The sequence below is a fragment of the Salvelinus namaycush genome, chromosome 38 (genome assembly GCF_016432855.1).
Source record: "Salvelinus namaycush isolate Seneca chromosome 38, SaNama_1.0, whole genome shotgun sequence".
NCBI lineage: Eukaryota > Metazoa > Chordata > Actinopteri > Salmoniformes > Salmonidae > Salvelinus > Salvelinus namaycush.
Window position 1 is genome coordinate 20,895,687 of NC_052344.1, and position 21,809 is coordinate 20,917,495.

Here is a 21,809-nt window from a genome sequence, read left to right on the forward strand (position 1 = left end):
AGATGGGATCAGAACGGAGAAACTCTATAACCCTACCCGGTCACTTGGAGATGGGATCAGAACAGAGAACATCATAACCCTAACCCAGGTCACCTTGGAGATGGGATCAGAACAGAGAAACATCATAACCCTAACCCAGGTCACCTTGGAGATGGGACTAGAACAGGAAACATCATAACCCTAACCCAGGTCACCTTGGAGATGGGATCAGAACAGAGAACACCATAACCCTACCCAGTCACCTTGGAGATGGGATCAGAACAGAGAAACATCATAACCCTAACCCAGGTCACCTTGGAGATGGGATCAGAACAGAGGAACATCATAACCCTAACCCAGGTCACCTTGGAGATGGGATCAGAACAGAGAAACATCATAACCCTAACCAGGTCACCTTGGAGTGGGATCACAGAGAAACATCATAACCCTAACCCAGGTCACCTTGGAGATGGGATCAGAACAGAGAAACATCATAACCCTAACCCAGGTCACCTTGGAGATGGGATCAGAACAGAGAAACATCATAACCCTAACCCGGTCACCTTGGAATGGGATCGAAACAGGAAACATCATAACCCTAACCCAGGTCACCTTGGAGATGGGATCGAACAGAGAAACATCATAACCCTAACCCAGGTTCACCTTGGAGATGGGATCAGAACAGAGAAACATCATAACCCTAACCCAGGTCACCTTGGAGATGGGTCAGAACAGAGAAACCATAACCTAACCCAGGTCACCTTGGAGATGGGATCAGACAGAGAAACATCATAACCCTAACCCAGGTCACCTTGAGATGGATCAGAACAGAGAAACATCATAACCCTAACCCAGGTCACCTTGGAGATGGGATCAGAAAAGAGAAACATCATAACCCTAACCCAGGTCACCTTGGAGATGGGATCAAACAGAGAAACATCATAACCCTACCCAGGTCACCTTGGAGATGGGATCAGAACAGAAACATAATAACCCTAACCCAGGTCACCTTGGAGATGGGATCAGAACAGAGAAACATCATAACCCTAACCCGGTCACCTTGGAGATGGATCAGAACAGAGAAACATCATAACCCTAACCCAGGTCCCTTGGAGATGGGATCAGAACAGAGAAACATCATAACCCTAACCCAGGTCACCTTGAAGATGGGATCAGAACAGAGAACATCATAACCCTAACCCAGGTCACCTTGGAGATGGGATCAGAACAGAGAAACATCTAAACCCTAACCCAGGTCACCTGGGAGATGGATCAGAACAGAGAAACATCATAACCCTAACCCAGGTCACCTTGGAGATGGAATCAAACAGAGGAACATCATAACCCTAACCCAGGTCACCTTGGAGATGGGATCAGAACAGAGAAACATCTAACCCTAACCCAGGTCACCTTGGAGATGGGATCAGACAGAGAAACATCATAACCCTACCCAGGTCACCTTGGAGATGGGATCAGAACAGAGGAACATCATAACCCTAACCCAGGTCACCTTGAGATGGGATCAGAACAGAGAAACATCTAACCCTAACCCAGTCACCTGGGGATGGATCAGAACAGAGGAACATCATAACCCTAACCCAGGTCACCTTGGAGAGGGATCAGAACAGAGAAATATCTAACCCTAACCCAGGTCACCTTGGAGATGGGATCAGAACAGAGAAACATCATACCCTAACCAGGTCACCTTGAGATGGGATCAGAACAGAGAAAACATATAACCCTAACCCAGGTCACCTTGGAGATGGGATCAGAACAGAGAAACATAATAACCCTAACCCAGGTCACCTTGGATGGGATCAGAACGAGAAACATCATAACCCTACCCGTCACCTTGGAGATGGGATCAGAACAGAGAAACATCATAACCCTAACCCAGGTCACCTTGAGATGGGATCAGAACAGAGAAACATCATAACCCTAACCCAGGTCACCTTGGAGTGGAATCAGAACAGAGAACATCATAACCCTAACCCAGGTCACCTTGGGATGGGATCAGAACAGAGAAACATCATACCCTAACCCAGGTCCATTGGAGATGGGATCAGAACAGAGAAACATCATAACCCTAACAATCACAAAAAAACATAACACCACCGGTCGAGAGAGAGACACTAATAACAACAAACACAAACAACGCCAGACCCAGTCACCTTGGAGATGGGATCAGAACAGAGAAACATATCTAACCCTAACCCAGGTCACCTTGGAGATGGGATCAGAACAAGAAAACATCATAACCCTAACCCAGGTCACCTTGGAGATGGATCAGAACAGAGAAACATCATAACCCTAACCCAGGTCACCTTGGAGATGGGATCAGAACAGAGAAAATCATAACCCTAACCCAGGTCACCTTGGAGATGGGATCAGAACAGAGAAACATCATAACCCTAACCCAGGTCACCTTGGAGATGGGATCAGAAACAGAGAAATCTAACCCTAACCCAGTCACCTTGGAGATGGATCAGAACAGAAGAACATCATAACCTAACCCAGGTCACCTTGGAGATGGGATCAGAACGAGAAACATCATAACCCTAACCAGGTCACCTTGGAGATGGGATCAGAACAGAGAACATCATAACCCTAACCCAGGTCACCTTGGGATGGATGCGCAGGAAAACATCATAACCCTAACCCAGGTCACCTTGGAGATGGATCAGAACAGAGAACTCATAACCCTAACCCAGGTCACCTTGGAGATGGGATCAAACAGAGAAACATCAACCCTAACCCAGGTCACCTTGGAGATGGGATCAGAACAGAGAAACATCATAACCCTAACCCAGGTCACCTTGGAGATGGGATCAGAACAGAGAAACATCATAACCCTAACCCAGGTCACCTTGGAGATGGGATCAGAACAGAGAACATCATAACCCTAACCCAGGTCACCTTGGAGATGGGATCAGAACAGAGAACATCATAACCTAACCCAGGTCACCTTGGAGATGGGATCAGAACAGGAAACATCATAACCCTAACCCAGGTCACCTTGGAGATGGGATCAGAACAGAGAAACATCATAACCCTAACCCAGGTCACCTTGGAGATGGGATCAGAACAGAGAAACATCATAACCCTAACCCAGGTCACCTTGGAGATGGGATCAGAACAGAGAAACATCATAACCCTAACCCAGGTCACCTTGGAGATGGAATCAGAACAGAGGAACATCATAACCCTAACCCAGGTCACCTTGGAGATGGGATCAGAACAGAGAAACATCATAACCCTAACCCAGGTCACCTTGGAGATGGGATCAGAACAGAGAAACATCATAACCCAGAGAGCTGAGTCTCAAATGGCACCCTATTTCCTCTATAGTGCGGTAGGTCGATGCTATTATGTCTAGAGGATGGAGTGAGAAGAGCAGGATTTCCTGATTAATCAGGTAGGATAAATCACCTTGGAGATGTCGTTCCTCAGGCTGTCTCTGACGGTGTGGCTGTGGAAGTGCTTCAGACGGGACTTCTGGAGCAGCCTGAGGAACGCAGACACACACACACACACACACACACACACACACACACACACACACACACACACACACACACACACACACACACACACACACACACACACACACACACACACACACACACACGGGATGTTAATCATTTACATCTAAACAGGGTGGTGAACGTCTGAATGTTCTTTTGAGGACAGGATGTACTCTCTATCTCTCTCACTTCTCTTTGTTGATGGCGTTGGTTCTGAGGATCTCAATCTCGTTGTCCAGGATCTTGAACTTCTCTCTCATCTCAGCTGTTCTCTGGGAGGCCATCTGGATCAGGTTCATACACTTGTTCCTATCACCCTTGATGTTGTCGTACAGCTTGGCAAACACACCAAGCCTAGATGCAGGGATGGAGAAGGAGAGGGAAGAAAAGAGAGAGAGAGAGAGAGAGAGAGAGCGAGAAAGACAGAGAGACAGAGACAGAGACAGAGAGAGAGTTTGTATTGGCACCGAGGAAACACCAAAATGAATCAAGGTAGGCATTCAAATCTTTAGCCACCCAGACACGTTATTTTCCAGGTATGTCTGAACTGAACTGAACTGCATTAGGGGTTAAGGTAAGGGTTAAGGTTAGGGGTTAATGTTAGGGGTTATGGGTTAAGGTTATGGCTTAAGGCTAGGCATTAGGGGTTAGGGTTAGAGTTACAGGTTAAGGTTAGGAGTATGGGTTAAGGTAAGGGTTAAGGTGTTAGGGTTAGGGGTTAAGGTTAGGGTTACAGGTTAAGGTAAGGGGTTAAGGTTAGGGTTAGGGGTTAGGATTACAGGTTAAGGGTTAAGGTAAGGGGTTAAGGTTAGGGTTAGGGGTTAGGTTTACAGTTAAGTTGGGGTTAAGTGGTTTTTAGGTTAGGGTGGTTAGGTTAGGTTAGGGGTTATGGTTAGGTAGTGGTTAAGTTAGGTTAAGGTTAAGGGTTAGTAGGCGTTAGGTAGTTAAGGTAGCTAGGCGTTAAGGTACGGTTAAGGTATAGGCTAGGCTTAGGTTAAGGTTAGGAAGGTTAGTTAAGGGTTAAGGCTAGGCATTAAGGTACTAGGTTAAGGTTAGGCTAGGCGTTAGGTTACAGGTTAAGGTTAAGGCTAGGCTTTAGGTTACAGGTTAAGGTTAAGGTTACAGGTTAAGGGTTAAGGCTAGCGTTAGTTACGGTTAAGGTTAAGGCTAGGCGTTAAGGTTACAGGTTAAGGGTTAAGGCTAGGCGTTAAGGTTACATGTTAAGGGTTAAGGCTAGGCGTTAAGGTTACAGGTTAAGGGTTAAGGCTAGGCGTTGAGGTTACAGGTTAAGGGTTAAGGCTAGGCGTTAAGGTTACAGGTTAAGGCTAGGCGTGAGGTTACAGGTTTAGGTTAAGGCTAGGCGTTAGGTTACAGGTTAAGGGTTAAGGCTAGGCGTTAATTTACAGGTTAAGGTTAAGGCTAGGCGTTGAGTTACAGGTTAAGGGTTAAGGCTAGGCGTTAGGTTACAGGTTAAGGCATTAAGGTTACAGGTTAAGGGTTAAGGCTAGGCGTTAAGGTTACAGGTTAAGGGTTAAGGCTAGGTGTTAAGGTTACAGGTTAAGGGTTAAGGCTAGGCGTTAAGGTTACATGTTAAGGGTTAAGGCTAGGCGTTAAGGTTACAGGTTAAGGGTTAAGGCTAGGCGTTAAGGTTACAGGTTAAGGCATTAAGGTTACAGGTTAAGGGTTAAGGCTAGGCGTTAAGGTTACAGGTTAAGGGTTAAGGCTAGGCGTTAAGGTTACAGGTTAAGGGTTAAGGCTAGGCGTTAAGGTTACAGGTTAAGGCATTAAGGTTACAGGTTAAGGGTTAAGGCTAGGCGTTAAGGTTACAGGTTAAGGGTTAAGGCAGGGTTAAGTGGTTACAGGTTAGGTTAAGGTTAAGGTTAAGGGTTAGGCTACGTTAAGGTTACAGGTTAAGGGTTAAGGCTAGCGTTAAGGTTACATGTTAAGGGTTAAGGCTAGGCGTTAAGGTTACAGTTAAGGGTTAAGGCTTAAGGTTAACAGGTTAAGGTTAGCTAGGCGTTAAGGTTACAGGTTAAGGGTTAAGGCTAGGCGTTAAGGTTACAGGTTAAGGGTTAAGGCTAGGCGTTAAGGTTACAGGTTAAGGGTTAAGGCTAGGCGTTAAGGTTACAGGTTAAGGGTTAAGGCTAGGCGTTAAGGTTACAGGTTAAGGGTTAAGGCTACAGGTTAAGGTTACAGGTTAAGGGTTAAGGTTACAGGTTAAGGGTTAAGGCTAGGCGTTAAGGTTACAGGTTAAGGGTTAAGGCTAGGCGTTAAGGTTACAGGTTAAGGGTTAAGGCTAGGCGTTAAGGTTACAGGTTAAGGGTTAAGGTTACAGGTTAAGGGTTAAGGTTACAGGTTAAGGGTTAAGGTTACAGGTTAAGGGTTAAGGCTAGGCGTTAAGGTTACAGGTTAAGGGTTAAGGCTAGGCGTTAAGGTTACAGGTTAAGGGTTAAGGTTACAGGTTAAGGGTTAAGGTTACAGGTTAAGGGTTAAGGCTAGGCGTTAAGGTTACAGGTTAAGGGTTAAGGTTACAGGTTAAGGGTTAAGGCTAGGCGTTAAGGTTACAGGTTAAGGGTTAAGGCTAGGTGTTAAGGTTACAGGTTAAGGGTTAAGCTAGGTCTGTTAAGGTTACAGGTTAAGGGTAGGCGTTAAGGTTACAGGTTAAGGGTTAAGGCTAGGCGTTAAGGTTACAGGTTAAGGGTTAAGGCTAGGCGTTAAGGTTACAGGTTAAGGGTTAAGGTTACAGGTTAAGGGTTAAGGTTACAGGTTAAGGTTACAGGTTAAGGGTTAAGGCTAGGTGTTAAGGTTAAGGTAAGGGTTAAGGCTAGGCGTTAAGGTTACAGGTTAAGGCTAGGCGTTAAGGTTACAGGTTAAGGGTTAAGGCTAGGCGTTAAGGTTACAGGTTAAGGGTTAAGGCTAGGCGTTAAGGTTCGGTTAGGTAAGTTCAGTAGGGTTAAGGCTAGGCGTTAAGGTTACAGGTTAAGGGTTAAGGCTAGGCGTTAAGGTCTCCATTCAGCAGAGGGAGAGCTACCTGGACTGGACCTCCTGGTTCTGCTTCTTGAGTTCATGGATCACCAGACTCTTGCCTCTCACCTCTTGCTTGATGCGATTGTATCTTTGCTGTTGAGACATTAAAATAATACATGATCTTTCTTATCTTCTTAGTAAAAGCTGATGAGTCAACTTTCCCCAATGTGCAAGAAAGATAGTCTTAGCTAGTGTGTTTTGTTGTTTTGTTGAGAACATCAACATGTCACTATGGAAACCATTACCAGAGTCATGCTGAAGCTACACTGTAACTGATTACTGTAGCTGTAGTAAATGATTGCAGCAAAGGCCTGTTACCTCAGGCATGTCGCTGTTGCTCGGGTTATTTGGATTACCTGTGGACATATTACGTCACAATCTGTGTGTTACTTAACTCAGACTGTGTGTGTTATCTCAGGTCTATATGCAAACAGACCATTGCCATATATGGATCTGTGCCATTCACTTTGAACTGGGCTGTGTTTACAACATGAGCGGTCGATAGTAGATGCGTTTGTTTTGAGATCAAAGCGAGAGCTGCATGTAGCAGCGTGTGCACATTTTGTTCATGTCCTTTTCTAGTCAGTGAGTTATTAGCCCAGTTCAAGATCAGTTGTAGTCGTCAATAGGGGAGTGGTGGCTTCCTACAAGACCACAACACCTGTACGTTTCTAGACATCTTTGAAAAGCGAGTCAGGTAAAGAGATTTTTTTTATCTTAAAGGGGCAGTGTTGTATTTTGAGACAGGCTTCAATAATTTGCCTGATTCTCTGTAATAATGGTATGGGAATAATAATGCATTTTATTGTGTAAAGTGGAGTCTTGCATCAAACAACACAGCAACATCTTCAGTCAAACAGGTTCATGTGAAGCCCTGCATGTTGTTTTCAAAAGTCTCATGGAATGTAGGTCCACATTGAACACCACACATTGGCTGCTACTGTCGGCTGAATGATAGAACAGATATTTCCATGTTTAAATGTTATGGGATACATGTTCTCCATTGTTTTTGATGGTAGGCCACTCTGGTAGGCCTACAGACATTATGATCAAATAGCCACAGTAGCCTACATAGTCACTGTTAAAACTGTAACTTAAAGTGGGTACAGCCTCAGTGTTCATTGTAAACACACACTGGGAGTTTCACAGAATTTTAACAACGTTCAAATTCGCGCTCAGCAGACCTGAAATTTGCCCCCCCAAAAATGGGAGGGAACATTGATGGTGAGATGTTCTATAGTGATCTGATATGATGTGTTTTACCTCAGCCCTGTGGCGGTCCCTGGACTTCTGCTCTCTCTCATCAGCTTTGATCTGAGTCAGACAGCGGAGGGTGTGGAGCTCCTCTCTGTGTCTGTGAGACTGTCTCATCAGCTCCTTCTCCTGTTCCACACACTGTTCTATCAGCTGGGTCTCCACCTCAGCTACTGGTTGCTACACACACACACACATTAATGCATATTTTAATCAAAATACACTACACAAGCACACACACACACACACACACACACACACACACACACACACACACACACACACACACACACACACACACACACACACACGTTTATGCCTTACACAAATCAAAAACACACACAAACACACAAATTCAAACATATGCTTTTTACCTGATGAATCAAGTTTCTCTTCAGCTTGTCCACTTCTAACTGTATCTCCTGTCTCGTCTTTAGAATCCTGTCACTTTTGGGTTTGGCATCCCTCTGTAACAACAACCTCTCCTAGTATTAATGTCTCTAAACAGATATGACCTGTCTCTGTTTGACATCCCTCTGTAACAACAACCTCTCCTAGTATTAATGTCCTAAACAGATATGACCTGTCTCTGTTGGCATCCCTCTGTAACAACAACCTCTCCTAGTATTAATGTCTCCTCAAACAGATATGACCTGTCTCTGTTTGACATCCCTCTGTAACAACAACCTCTCCTAGTATTAATGTCTCTAAACAGATATGACCTGTCTCTGTTTGACATCCCTCTGTAACAACAACCTCTCCTAGTATTAATGTCCTCTAAACAGATATGACCTGGTCTCTGTTTGACATCCCTCTGTAACAACAACCTCTCCTAAGTATTAATGTCTCTAAACAGATATGACCTGTCTCTGTTTGACATCCCTCTGTAACAAACACCTCTCCTAGTATTAATGTCTCTAAACAGATATGACCTGTCTTCTGTTTGACATCCCCTCTGTAACAACAACCTCTCCTAGTATTAATGTCTCTAAACAGATATGACCTGTCTCTGTTTGACATCCCTCTGTAAACAACAACCTCCCTAGTATTCATGTCTCTAAACAGATATGACCTGTCTCTGTTTTGACATCCTCTGTAACAACAACCTCTCCTAGTATTAATGTCTCTAAACAGATATGACCTGTCTCTGTTTGACATCCCTCTGTAACAACAACCTCTCCTAGTATTAATGTCTCTAAACAGATATGACCTGTCTCTGTTTTGACATCCCTCTGTAACAACAACCTCTCCTAGTATTAATGTCTCTAAACAGATATGACCTGTCTCTGTTTGACATCCCTCTGTAACAACAACCTCTCCTAGTATTAATGTCTCTAAACAGATATGACCTGTCTCTGTTTGACATCCCTCTGTAACAACAACCTCTCCTAGTATTAATGTCTCTAAACAGATATGACCTGTCTCTGTTTGACATCCCTCTGTAACAACAACCTCTCCTAGTATTAATGTCTCTAAACAGATATGACCTGTCTCTGTTTGACATCCCTCTGTAACAACAACCTCTCCTAGTATTAATGTCTCTAAACAGATATGACCTGTCTCTGTTTGACATCCCTCTGTAACAACAACCTCTCCTAGTATTAATGTCTCTAAACAGATATGACCTGTCTCTGTTTGACATCCCTCTGTAACAACAACCTCTCCTAGTATTAATGTCTCTAAACAGATATGACCTGTCTCTGTTTGACATCCCTCTGTAACAACAACCTCTCCTAGTATTAATGTCTCTAAACAGATATGACCTGTCTCTGTTTGACATCCCTCTGTAACAACAACCTCTCCTAGTATTAATGTCTCTAAACAGATATGACCTGTCTCTGTTTGACATCCCTCTGTAACAACAACCTCTCCTAGTATTAATGTCTCTAAACAGATATGACCTGTCTCTGTTTGACATCCCTCTGTAACAACAACCTCTCCTAGTATTAATGTCTCTAAACAGATATGACCTGTCTCTGTTTGACATCCCTCTGTAACAACAACCTCTCCTAGTATTAATGTCTCTAAACAGATATGACCTGTCTCTGTTTGACATCCCTCTGTAACAACAACCTCTCCTAGTATTAATGTCTCTAAACAGATATGACCTGTCTCTGTTTGACATCCCTCTGTAACAACAACCTCTCCTGGTATTAATGTCTCTCAACAGATATGACCTGTCTCTGTTTGACATCCCTCTGTAACAACACCAACCTCTCCTAGTATTAATGTCTCTAAACAGATATGACCTGTCTCTGTTTGACATCCCTCTGTAACAACACCAACCTCTCCTAGTATTAATGTCTCTAAACAGATATGACCTGTCTCTGTTTGACATCCCTCTGTAACAACAACCTCTCCTAGTATTAATGTCTCTAAACAGATATGACCTGTCTCTGTTTGACATCCCTCTGTAACAACAACCTCTCCTAGTATTAATGTCTCTAAACAGATATGACCTGTCTCTGTTTGACATCCCTCTGTAACAACACAACCTCTCCTAGTATTAATGTCTCTAAACAGATATGACCTGTCTCTGTTTGACATCCCTCTGTAACAACAACCTCTCCTAGTATTAATGTCTCTAAACAGATATGACCTGTCTCTGTTTGACATCCCTCTGTAACAACAACCTCTCCTAGTATTAATGTCTCTAAACAGATATGACCTGTCTCTGTTTGACATCCCTCTGTAACAACAACCTCTCCTAGTATTAATGTCTCTAAACAGATATGACCTGTCTCTGTTTGACATCCCTCTGTAACAACAACCTCTCCTAGTATTAATGTCTCTAAACAGATATGACCTGTCTCTGTTTGACATCCCTCTGTAACAACAACCTCTCCTAGTATTAATGTCTCTAAACAGATATGACCTGTCTCTGTTTGACATCCCTCTGTAACAACAACCTCTCCTAGTATTAATGTCTCTAAACAGATATGACCTGTCTCTGTTTGACATCCCTCTGTAACAACAACCTCTCCTAGTATTAATGTCTCTAAACAGATATGACCTGTCTCTGTTTGACATCCCTCTGTAACAACAACCTCTCCTAGTATTAATGTCTCTAAACAGATATGACCTGTCTCTGTTTGACATCCCTCTGTAACAACAACCTCTCCTAGTATTAATGTCTCTAAACAGATATGACCTGTCTCTGTTTGACATCCCTCTGTAACAACAACCTCTCCTAGTATTAATGTCTCTAAACAGATATGACCTGTCTCTGTTTGACATCCCTCTGTAACAACAACCTCTCCTAGTATTAATGTCTCTAAACAGATATGACCTGTCTCTGTTTGACATCCCTCTGTAACAACAACCTCTCCTAGTATTAATGTCTCTAAACAGATATGACCTGTCTCTGTTTGACATCCCTCTGTAACAACAACCTCTCCTAGTATTAATGTCTCTAAACAGATATGACCTGTCTCTGTTTGACATCCCTCTGTAACAACAACCTCTCCTAGTATTAATGTCTCTAAACAGATATGACCTGTCTCTGTTTGACATCCCTCTGTAACAACAACCTCTCCTAGTATTAATGTCTCTAAACAGATATGACCTGTCTCTGTTTGACATCCCTCTGTAACAACAACCTCTCCTAGTATTAATGTCTCTAAACAGATATGACCTGTCTCTGTTTGACATCCCTCTGTAACAACAACCTCTCCTAGTATTAATGTCTCTAAACAGATATGACCTGTCTCTGTTTGACATCCCTCTGTAACAACAACCTCTCCTAGTATTAATGTCTCTAAACAGATATGACCTGTCTCTGTTTGACATCCCTCTGTAACAACAACCTCTCCTAGTATTAATGTCTCTAAACAGATATGACCTGTCTCTGTTTGACATCCCTCTGTAACAACAACCTCTCCTAGTATTAATGTCTCTAAACAGATATGACCTGTCTCTGTTTGACATCCCTCTGTAACAACAACCTCTCCTAGTATTAATGTCTCTAAACAGATATGACCTGTCTCTGTTTGACATCCCTCTGTAACAACAACCTCTCCTAGTATTAATGTCTCTAAACAGATATGACCTGTCTCTGTTTGACATCCCTCTGTAACAACAACCTCTCCTAGTATTAATGTCTCTAAACAGATATGACCTGTCTCTGTTTGACATCCCTCTGTAACAACAACCTCTCCTAGTATTAATGTCTCTAAACAGATATGACCTGTCTCTGTTTGACATCCCTCTGTAACAACAACCTCTCCTAGTATTAATGTCTCTAAACAGATATGACCTGTCTCTGTTTGACATCCCTCTGTAACAACAACCTCTCCTAGTATTAATGTCTCTAAACAGATATGACCTGTCTCTGTTTGACATCCCTCTGTAACAACAACCTCTCCTAGTATTAATGTCTCTAAACAGATATGACCTGTCTCTGTTTGACATCCCTCTGTAACAACAACCTCTCCTAGTATTAATGTCTCTAAACAGATATGACCTGTCTCTGTTTGACATCCCTCTGTAACAACAACCTCTCCTAGTATTAATGTCTCTAAACAGATATGACCTGTCTCTGTTTGACATCCCTCTGTAACAACAACCTCTCCTAGTATTAATGTCTCTCAACAGATATGACCTGTCTCTGTTTGACATCCCTCTGTAACAACAACCTCTCCTAGTATTAATGTCTCTCAACAGATATGACCTGTCTCTGTTTGACATCCCTCTGTAACAACAACCTCTCCTAGTATTAATGTCTCTAAACAGATATGACCTGTCTCTGTTTGACATCCCTCTGTAACAACAACCTCTCCTAGTATTAATGTCTCTAAACAGATATGACCTGTCTCTGTTTGGCATCCCTCTGTAACAACAACCTCTCCTAGTATTAATGTCTCTAAACAGATATGACCTGTCTCTGTTTGACATCCCTCTGTAACAACAACCTCTCCTAGTATTAATGTCTCTAAACAGATATGACCTGTCTCTGTTTGGCATCCCTCTGTAACAACAACCTCTCCTAGTATTAATGTCTCTAAACAGATATGACCTGTCTCTGTTTGACATCCCTCTGTAACAACAACCTCTCCTAGTATTAATGTCTCTAAACAGATATGACCTGTCTCTGTTTGACATCCCTCTGTAACAACAACAACCTCTCCTAGTATTAATGTCTCTAAACAGATATGACCTGTCTCTGTTTGACATCCCTCTGTAACAACAACCTCTCCTAGTATTAATGTCTCTAAACAGATATGACCTGTCTCTGTTTGACATCCCTCTGTAACAACAACCTCTCCTAGTATTAATGTCTCTAAACAGATATGACCTGTCTCTGTTTGACATCCCTCTGTAACAACAACCTCTCCTAGTATTAATGTCTCTAAACAGATATGACCTGTCTCTGTTTGACATCCCTCTGTAACAACAACCTCTCCTAGTATTAATGTCTCTAAACAGATATGACCTGTCTCTGTTTGACATCCCTCTGTAACAACAACCTCTCCTAGTATTAATGTCTCTAAACAGATATGACCTGTCTCTGTTTGACATCCCTCTGTAACAACAACCTCTCCTAGTATTAATGTCTCTAAACAGATATGACATGTCTCTGTTTGACATCCCTCTGTAACAACAACCTCTCCTAGTATTAATGTCTCTAAACAGATATGACCTGTCTCTGTTTGACATCCCTCTGTAACAACAACCTCTCCTAGTATTAATGTCTCTCAACAGATATGACCTGTCTCTGTTTGACATCCCTCTGTAACAACAACCTCTCCTAGTATTAATGTCTCTAAACAGATATGACCTGTCTCTGTTTGACATCCCTCTGTAACAACAACCTCTCCTAGTATTAATGTCTCTAAACAGATATGACCTGTCTCTGTTTGACATCCCTCTGTAACAACAACCTCTCCTAGTATTAATGTCTCTAAACAGATATGACATGTCTCTGTTTGACATCCCTCTGTAACAACAACCTCTCCTAGTATTAATGTCTCTAAACAGATATGACCTGTCTCTGTTTGACATCCCTCTGTAACAACAACCTCTCCTGGTATTAATGTCTCTAAACAGATATGACCTGTCTCTGTTTGACATCCCTCTGTAACAACAACCTCTCCTAGTATTAATGTCTCTAAACAGATATGACCTGTCTCTGTTTGACATCCCTCTGTAACAACAACCTCTCCTAGTATTAATGTCTCTAAACAGATATGACCTGTCTCTGTTTGAGCACAAATACTGTCGAAGAACAAAACTTTATTGTCCTTTTCAGAGCACAGAAATGTATCTTATTAAAACCCAGTTTTAACCCCCAGAGAAACACACACATACAAACTGTAATGGTTAATTGAGGAATGATTGAGGTGGAATGGGAGAATGGCAATGGTAGAACATGCCATGAATAATACTGGGACATAATTATGGTTAATCATTAGATCATGTTATTATGTTGGGTTTGTTGTCTCACACAACACAAGGCTTTATATTAAACCAGTCAATCATAAAGCATCAACAATGGCAGTTATTACAGAGAGGCTGTTATTACCATAAAACCACTATTACCATGGCTACCTTCCAAATGGTACACTATTCCCTACATAGCACCTTTTTTTTCTAAGAGTGCACAATCTGGAACATAAAAGGGTTCTTCAGCTGTCCCCATAGAAGAACACTTTGAAGAACCCTATTTGGTTCCAGGTAGAACCGTTCTGGTTCCAGGTAGAACCGTTCTGGTTCCAGGTAGAACCATTCTGGTTCCAGGTAGAACCCTTTTGGGTTACACGTAGAACCCTTTCCACAGAGGGTTCTACATGGAACACAAAAGGGTTCTTTCTACCTGGAACTATAAAAGGGTTCTCCTATGGGGACAGCCGAAGAACGCTTTTGGAACCCTTTTTTCTAAGAGTGTGCACAACTTTTACAGTAGTGCCCTATTGTAAGGAACTGGGTTCCATTTGGGACGCAGCCCTTCCCTCCGCTGCATAGTGTTTTATACAACTGTGGCAGACGGCGAAGCTCAATTAGATCAGAATTCAACTGAGGAAATAAATAATGACAGATAAATCATTGGATTGAGTTCATAAAACCGGGAAAACATTATATTGTGTAAGGTTTCCTTCATTAATAGGGGAAGTTCCACATGCGTCACGACACCAATGTCTTTCATGTTTTATGGTGTAAAATCTGCTGACACTTTTCCAGTTCCTCTCTCTGTCTGTCACTCATGTCCCATGTGGACATTTGTAAACCTGTGAGTGACGTGTGTCACTGCCACTTTGATCTTTGGACACATCATCAAGGAAGCACAGAGGCTTTTGGGGGGATGAAACATCAACCAATTAAAATCTATAAAATAACATATTTTAAAGTGAGAGAGAGATACCATTACATAGTCCATACATATTGGAAGTGGAGGTCGTGCAGGAGCTGTGTGTGAACTGTGAACTCCATTGACTAGTCGTGCAGCAGACTGTGGACCAGAACATTGTGGGCCTGTTTGGTGTTAGTGTGTGAACTGTGAACTAACCGTAGACTTGGTCTTGTCATGCAGTAGCTGAGCTGTGGACCAGTGCATCCTGGGCCTGTTTGGTGTTAGTGTGTGAACTGTGAACTAACCGTAGACTTGGTCTTGTCATGCAGTAGCTGAGCTGTGGACCAGTGCATCCTGGGCCTGTTTGGTGTTAGTGTGTGAACTGTGAACTAACCGTAGACTTGGTCTTGTCATGCAGTAGCTGAGCTGTGGACCAGTGCATCCTGGGCCTGTTTGGTGTTAGTGTGTGAACTGTGAACTAACCGTTGACTTGGTCTTGTCATGCAGTAGCTGAGCTGTGGACCAGTGCATCCTGGGCCTGTTTGGTGTTAGTGTGTGAACTGTGAACTAACCGTAGACTTGGTCTTGTCATGCAGTAGCAGAGCTGTGGACCAGTGCATCCTGGGCCTGTTTGGTGCTAGTGTGTGAACTGTGAACTAACCGTAGACTTGGTCTTGTCATGCAGTAGCTGAGTGTGGACCAGTGCATCCTGGGCCATTTTGAGCTGCAGCTCCACCTTCTTCAGCTCTCTGAGCTGCCGGTCCCTCTCACGCTGCTTCCGTGCCAGGTTCTCATGCACGCTCTTCCTTTCCATGATGCAGTGGCCTGTATTGATGTCCAGCATACCTCTGACAAATAGAGAGAGAGAGACATACAGAGAGAGAGAGAGAGAGAGAGAGACATACAGAGAGAGAGAGAGAGAGAGAGACATACAGAGAGAGACATACAGAGAGATATAGAGAGAGACATACAGAGAGATATAGAGAGAGAAAGAGAAAGAGAGAGAGAGAGAGAGAGAGAGAAAGAAAAGCATACAGAGAGATATAGAGAGAGGGATACAGAGAGACATACAGAGAGAGAAAGAGAAATAGAGAGATTGAGAGAGAGAGAGAGAGAGAGAGAGAGAGCGCGAGAGCGAGGGAGGGAGGGAGAGGGAGAGAGAACTCATAGGAAAACCCCATTATCATTGTTCCCCACAGCACTGTCCCCTTATATCTGCCAAAGACTACATAGAACCAGTAAGATAGAGAAGCTGCATATGGTTCCCATCTCAGTCTAGTTACAGTGGAATGGGTTTTTGTGCCGTCCTTGTGCTATGGCCAGAGGGGAGAAACAGTAAAGGCACTGCAGGTCCCAGTGGGGGGTTCTACAGCAGTTGTGGTTCTGAAGAGAGACAGCGTCTGGACTAATGGGGACAATACAACCTAATGCACCCACATTACAATGATTGAAAACCTTGTCAAAATGAATGGGGGATAATTAGAAAATGTTCTGACTCTTACTGGGCACATCAAGCTCTGTTTGTGGCCCCAACATGTGGCCCCAACATTTTGTGTTTTTGTTGTTTATTCTGTTGGGAACCCCTGAAAACATGATGGTGGGAACATCACTATCCAGGGATTTACCTCACGTAATAAAACATGTTCAGGAGAAGGCAGTGATACAATAAACAATGTATCAACAGTGTAATGTACAGCTGAAGTCGGAAGTTTACATACACTTAGGTTGGAGTCATTAAAACTTGTTTTTCAACCACTCCACTGTCACGCCCTGATCTGTTTCCCCTGTCCTTGTGATTGTCTCCACCCCCTCCAGGTGTCGCTTATTTTCCCCAGTGTATTTATCCCTGTGTTTCCTGTCACTCTGTGCCAGTGTATTTATCCCTGTGTTTCCTGTCTTTCTGTGCCAGTTCGTCTTGTATGTTTCCAAGTCACCCAGCGGTTTTCCCATTCTCCTGCTTTTTGCATTCTCCTTTTTCTAGTCCTCCGGGTTTTGAACCTTGCCTGTTCTGGACTCTGTACCCGCCTACCTGACCGTTCTGCCTGCCTTGACCACGAGCCTGTCTGCCACTCTGTACCTCCTGGACTCTGATCTGGTTTTGACCTGTTTGCCTGTCCACCATTCTCTTGCCTACTCCTTTGGGTTAATAAACATTGTAAGACTCCAACCATCTGCCTCCTGTGTCTGCATCTGGGTCTCACCTTGTGCCTTGATATCCACAAATTTCTTGTTAACAAACTATAGTTTTGGCAAGTCGGTTAGGACATCTACTTTGTGCATGACACAAGTCATTTTTCCAACAATTGTTTACAGACAGATTATTTCACTTATAATTCACTGTATCACAATTCCAGTGGGTCAGAAGTTTACATACACTAAATTGACTGTGCCTTTAAACAGCTTGGAAAATTCCAGAAAATTATGTCATGGCTTTAGAAGCTTCTGATAGGCTAATTGACATAATTTGAGTCAATTGGAGGTGTACCTGTGGATGTATTTCAAGGCCTACCTTCAAACTCAGTGCCTCTTTGCTTGACATCATGGGAAAATCAAAAGAAATCAGCCAAAACCTCAGAAAAAAAATGTGTAGACCTCGACAAGTCTGGTTCATCATTGGGAGCAATTTCTAAACGCCTGAAGGTACCACGTTCATCAGTACAAACAATAGTATGCAAGTATAAATACCATGGGACCACGCAGCTGTCATACCGCTCAGGAAGGGGTCACGTTCTGTCTCCTAGAGATGAACGTACTTTGGTGCGAAAAGTGCAAATCAATCCCAGAACAACAGCAAAGGACCTTGTGAAGATGCTGGAGGAAACGGGTACAAAAGTATCTATATCCACAGTAAAACGAGGCCTATATCGACATAACCTGAAAGGCCACTCAGCAAGGAAGAAGCCACTGCTCCAAAACCGCCATAAAAAAAGCCAGACTACGGTTTGCAACTGCACATGGGGACAAAGATCGTACATTTTGGAGAAAAGTCCTCTGGTATGGTGAAACAAAAATAGAACTGTTTGGCCATAATAACCATCGTTATGTTTTGAGGAAAAAGGGGGAGGCTTGCAAGCCGAAGAACACCATCCCAACCGTGAAGCACGGGGGTGGCAGCATCATGTTGTGGGGGTGCTTTGCAGCAGGAGGGACTGGTGCACTTCACAAAATAGATGGCATCACGAGGATGGAAAATTATGTGGATATATTGAAGCAACATCTCAAGACATCAGTCAGGAAGTTAAAGCTTGGTCGCAAATGGGTCTTCCAAATTGACAATGACCCCAAGCATACTTCCAAAGTTGTGGCAAAATGGCTTAAGGACAACAAAGTCAAGGTATTGGAGTGGCCATCACAAAGCCCTTACCTCAATCCTATAGAACATTTGTGGGCAGAACTGAAAAAGTGTGTGCAAGCAAGGAGGCCTACAAACCTGACTCAGCTACACCAGCTCTGTCAGGAGGAATGGGCCAAAATTCACCAAACTTATTGTGGGAAGCTTGTGGAAGGCTACCCAAAACGTTAGACCCAAGTTAAACAATTTAAAGGCAATGATACCAAATACTAATTGAGTGTATGTAAACTTCTGACCCACTGGGAATGTGATGAAATAAATAAAAGCTGAAATAAATAATTATCTCTACTATTATTCAGATATTTCACATCCTTAAAATAAAGTGGTGATCCTTACTGACCTAAAACAGGGAATTTGTATTTGGATTAAATGTCAGGAATTGTGAAAAAATGAGTTTAAATGTATCTGGCTAAGGTGTATGTAAACTTCCGACTTCAACTGTATGTACTATCGCTGCATACAGATGCTGCTCTAGATACATAGACATTGTCTGCAGTCCTGTACCTCTGTCCCATCATAATGACCTCCTTCTCCTTGGTCATCTCCTGCTCTTTCTGCAGCATGCTGTGTTCCCTCTCGGCAGCCTCCAGGTGTGCCCTGCGCCCCTCCACCTGCCTCCTCACCTCCCTCTTCTCCTCCTCCAGGGAGCGACAGCGGGCCTCCGTCATCTTCTGCAGAGCCGTCACCTCAGACAGCTGCTCGTCCAGGGCCGCCTTACTTTTCTCAACGTCCCTGGCCACCACAGAGGAAGACATACATTACACCAGGCTGGTAGACTGTAGGCTTAACCCAGCGAGCAAAACAGCCTGCAAAGACGTCATTCCAGCCAGTTTTGACAGATACATTGGTCTGTAGGGTTAGCCGTTTACTCTTGGTAGGTGCCCCAAAAAACTGTGGACTGGTTCAACATTTATGTTGAGTCTCCCTTCATGACTCATGAACATGGCCTTACTTCCTGCTTTAGTAGCTACAGAGTTAGTTATGAAGGTTCCATATAGCACATCACCAGTACATGGATTCATAGCCAGCCACATCTTACATCTTCTTCCTGTTGATCCTCTCAATCTCCTTCCCCAGCTGGCCAGGCACAGACAGAAGCTGGGCCAACTCAGCCTGGGGACACAAGACAACACACCACAGAGAAGGACATTATAGGAAAACTAATGAGCTCTTTTACTTCAATGGTTTTATATAATGCCCTTCTCTATGTTGTTTTAAACACAAGACTGACCCTCTACCACTCTCTAACACCCCTCTACCACTCTCTAACACCCCTCTACCACCTCTCTGCCACCCCTATACCACCTCTCTGCCACCCTCTACCACCCCTCTGCCATCTCTCTACCACCCCTCTACCACCCTCTACCACTCTCTAACACCCCTCTACCACCCCTATACCACCTCTCTGCCACCCCTCTACCACCCTCTACCACCCGCTACCACCCCTCCCCACACTCTACCACCCCTATACCACCCTCTACCACCCCTCCCCACACTCTACCACACTCTACCACCCCTATACCACCCGCTACCACCCCTCTACCACCCCTCTACCACCCCTCCCCACACTCTACCACCCGCTACCACCCCTCCCCACTCTCTACCACCCGCTACCACCCCTCTACCACCCCTCCCCACACTCTACCACCCCTATACCACCCCTATACCACCCTCTACCACTCTCTAACACCCCTCTACCACTTCCCTCTACCACTTTCTAACACCCCTCTACCACTCTCTACCACCCCTCTACCACCCCTCCGCCACCCCTCTACCACTCTCTAACACCCCTCTACCACCCCTCTACCACTCTCTAACACCCCTCTACCACCTCTCTACCACCCCTCTACCACCCCTCTAACACCCCTCTAACACCTCTCTACCACTCTCTACCACCCGCTACCACCCCTCTACCACTCTCTACCACCCGCTACCACCCCTCTACCATTCTCTACCACCCTCTACCAGCCTTCCCCACCCTCTACCACCAATCCCCCTCTACCACCCTCTGCCACCCCTCTGCCGCCACCCTCTGCTGCCACCCCCCCTCTGCCACCCCTTGTGCCCCCTCCAACCAGTCACCTGGTTGTTTACTATGATGTCCTTCTTGTGGTCCAGTTCTCTCTGCTCCCTGGTCATCAGTTTGTGCCTGGCCTCCACGTCCTCCAGCAGGATGTGTATCTCCTGTCTCCTCTGAGACACCTCCTTCCTCAGCTCCTCACTGCTGTCCTTCAGGGCCTTCGCACGCTTCTCCAGCTCCTGAGGACACACCAGGAGCAATGGCTTATGGGACATACAAAATACATCAACATTGACACAAATACACATTCATGCAAGTGCAAATCATGGACACACACACAGTACTGTGCCAGCTATTTGAAGCGGATATCAAAGCTAATAGCTGGGTCGTGACATTCTTGGGAATTTGATTATATACATCCATGTGATTATAGTGTTGCTTAACTGGGTGTTAAAAAGTAACTACTGTTTAACTGTAACCAAACCAACTGTAATAAAAAGTTCATTAAAGGAGTAATGTAAAATATCATTAGATCAATGATCGGGCCTCTCTTAGTGGTAGACACAGAAGCATGTATGGTACCACAACCCAATGACAATGAGGAGACTGAACTGTCAAGAAGCCAGCCTCATCAATCAAGCATTTTGACAAGGATGCCTGGCAGCAAAGACACAGTCTGTTTCTCTGTCCTGTCACTGTGTCATTTCTCTGCTTCTAAATGAGTGATTTACTACTATAGGTGACATGAAGGAATGTGATGCTGTGGTGCCAGGTGTATGATGGGACAGATCATGTGAATGACTATCAACGGGAGGTAAATCTGTGACTGTTGCACTGGGATACTTACAACTGGTTTGGGTTGAGTCTCATACTCCTTCTCCAGGCAAAGCTTCTCTTCTGTGAGACTGTAAACAGACACGGCATCATGTACAGCACGTGTCAGTCTCCTTCCACGGAGGGCCGAGCGTCTGCAGCTTTTCACTCTTCACTTGTACTTGACTGATGAATTAAGGTCACTAATTAGTGAGGAACTCCCCTCACCTAGTTGTCTAGGGGTTAACTGAAAAGAAAAACCTAAAACCCACAGACACTAGGACCTCTATGGAATGATGTTGACACCCCTGATTTAGAGGAAGGAACAAGAGGAAGGAACTTGAACACAAATTCTCAGAAATACAGAGAAGATGCAAAAGTGACCAACGTTCACGACAAGCTTAGGAAACAAGTGGCTGTGCAATATGCTCAAGTGACCTAGCCTAGGCCTTAGCTCAACCCCCTAACACAGTGACCTAGCCTAGGCCTTAGCTCAACCCCCTAACACAGTGACCTAGCCTAGGCCTTAGCTCAACCCCCTAACACAGTGACCTA

At 44.0% G+C, this 21,809-nt stretch overlaps 1 protein-coding gene across 1 annotated transcript in view; it reads right to left on the minus strand.

Annotated features, from left to right (window-relative positions):
- ccdc146 (coiled-coil domain containing 146) overlaps positions 1-20,756 on the minus strand; it is a 51,645-nt gene extending 30,889 nt beyond the window's left edge. The window contains exons 1-9 of the mRNA XM_038978036.1: positions 20,504-20,756; positions 19,461-19,534; positions 18,926-19,153; positions 15,731-15,917; positions 8,159-8,269; positions 7,794-7,964; positions 6,535-6,623; positions 3,693-3,857; positions 3,409-3,484 (exon numbers count right to left, since the gene is read on the minus strand). Of these exons, the coding sequence (XP_038833964.1) occupies positions 3,409-3,484; positions 3,693-3,857; positions 6,535-6,623; positions 7,794-7,964; positions 8,159-8,269; positions 15,731-15,917; positions 18,926-19,153; positions 19,461-19,534; positions 20,504-20,749 (1,347 nt within the window). The 5' untranslated portion in view covers positions 20,750-20,756. The remainder of the gene's footprint in view (positions 1-3,408; positions 3,485-3,692; positions 3,858-6,534; positions 6,624-7,793; positions 7,965-8,158; positions 8,270-15,730; positions 15,918-18,925; positions 19,154-19,460; positions 19,535-20,503) is intronic.
- Between the last annotated feature and the right edge of the window lie 1,053 nt (positions 20,757-21,809).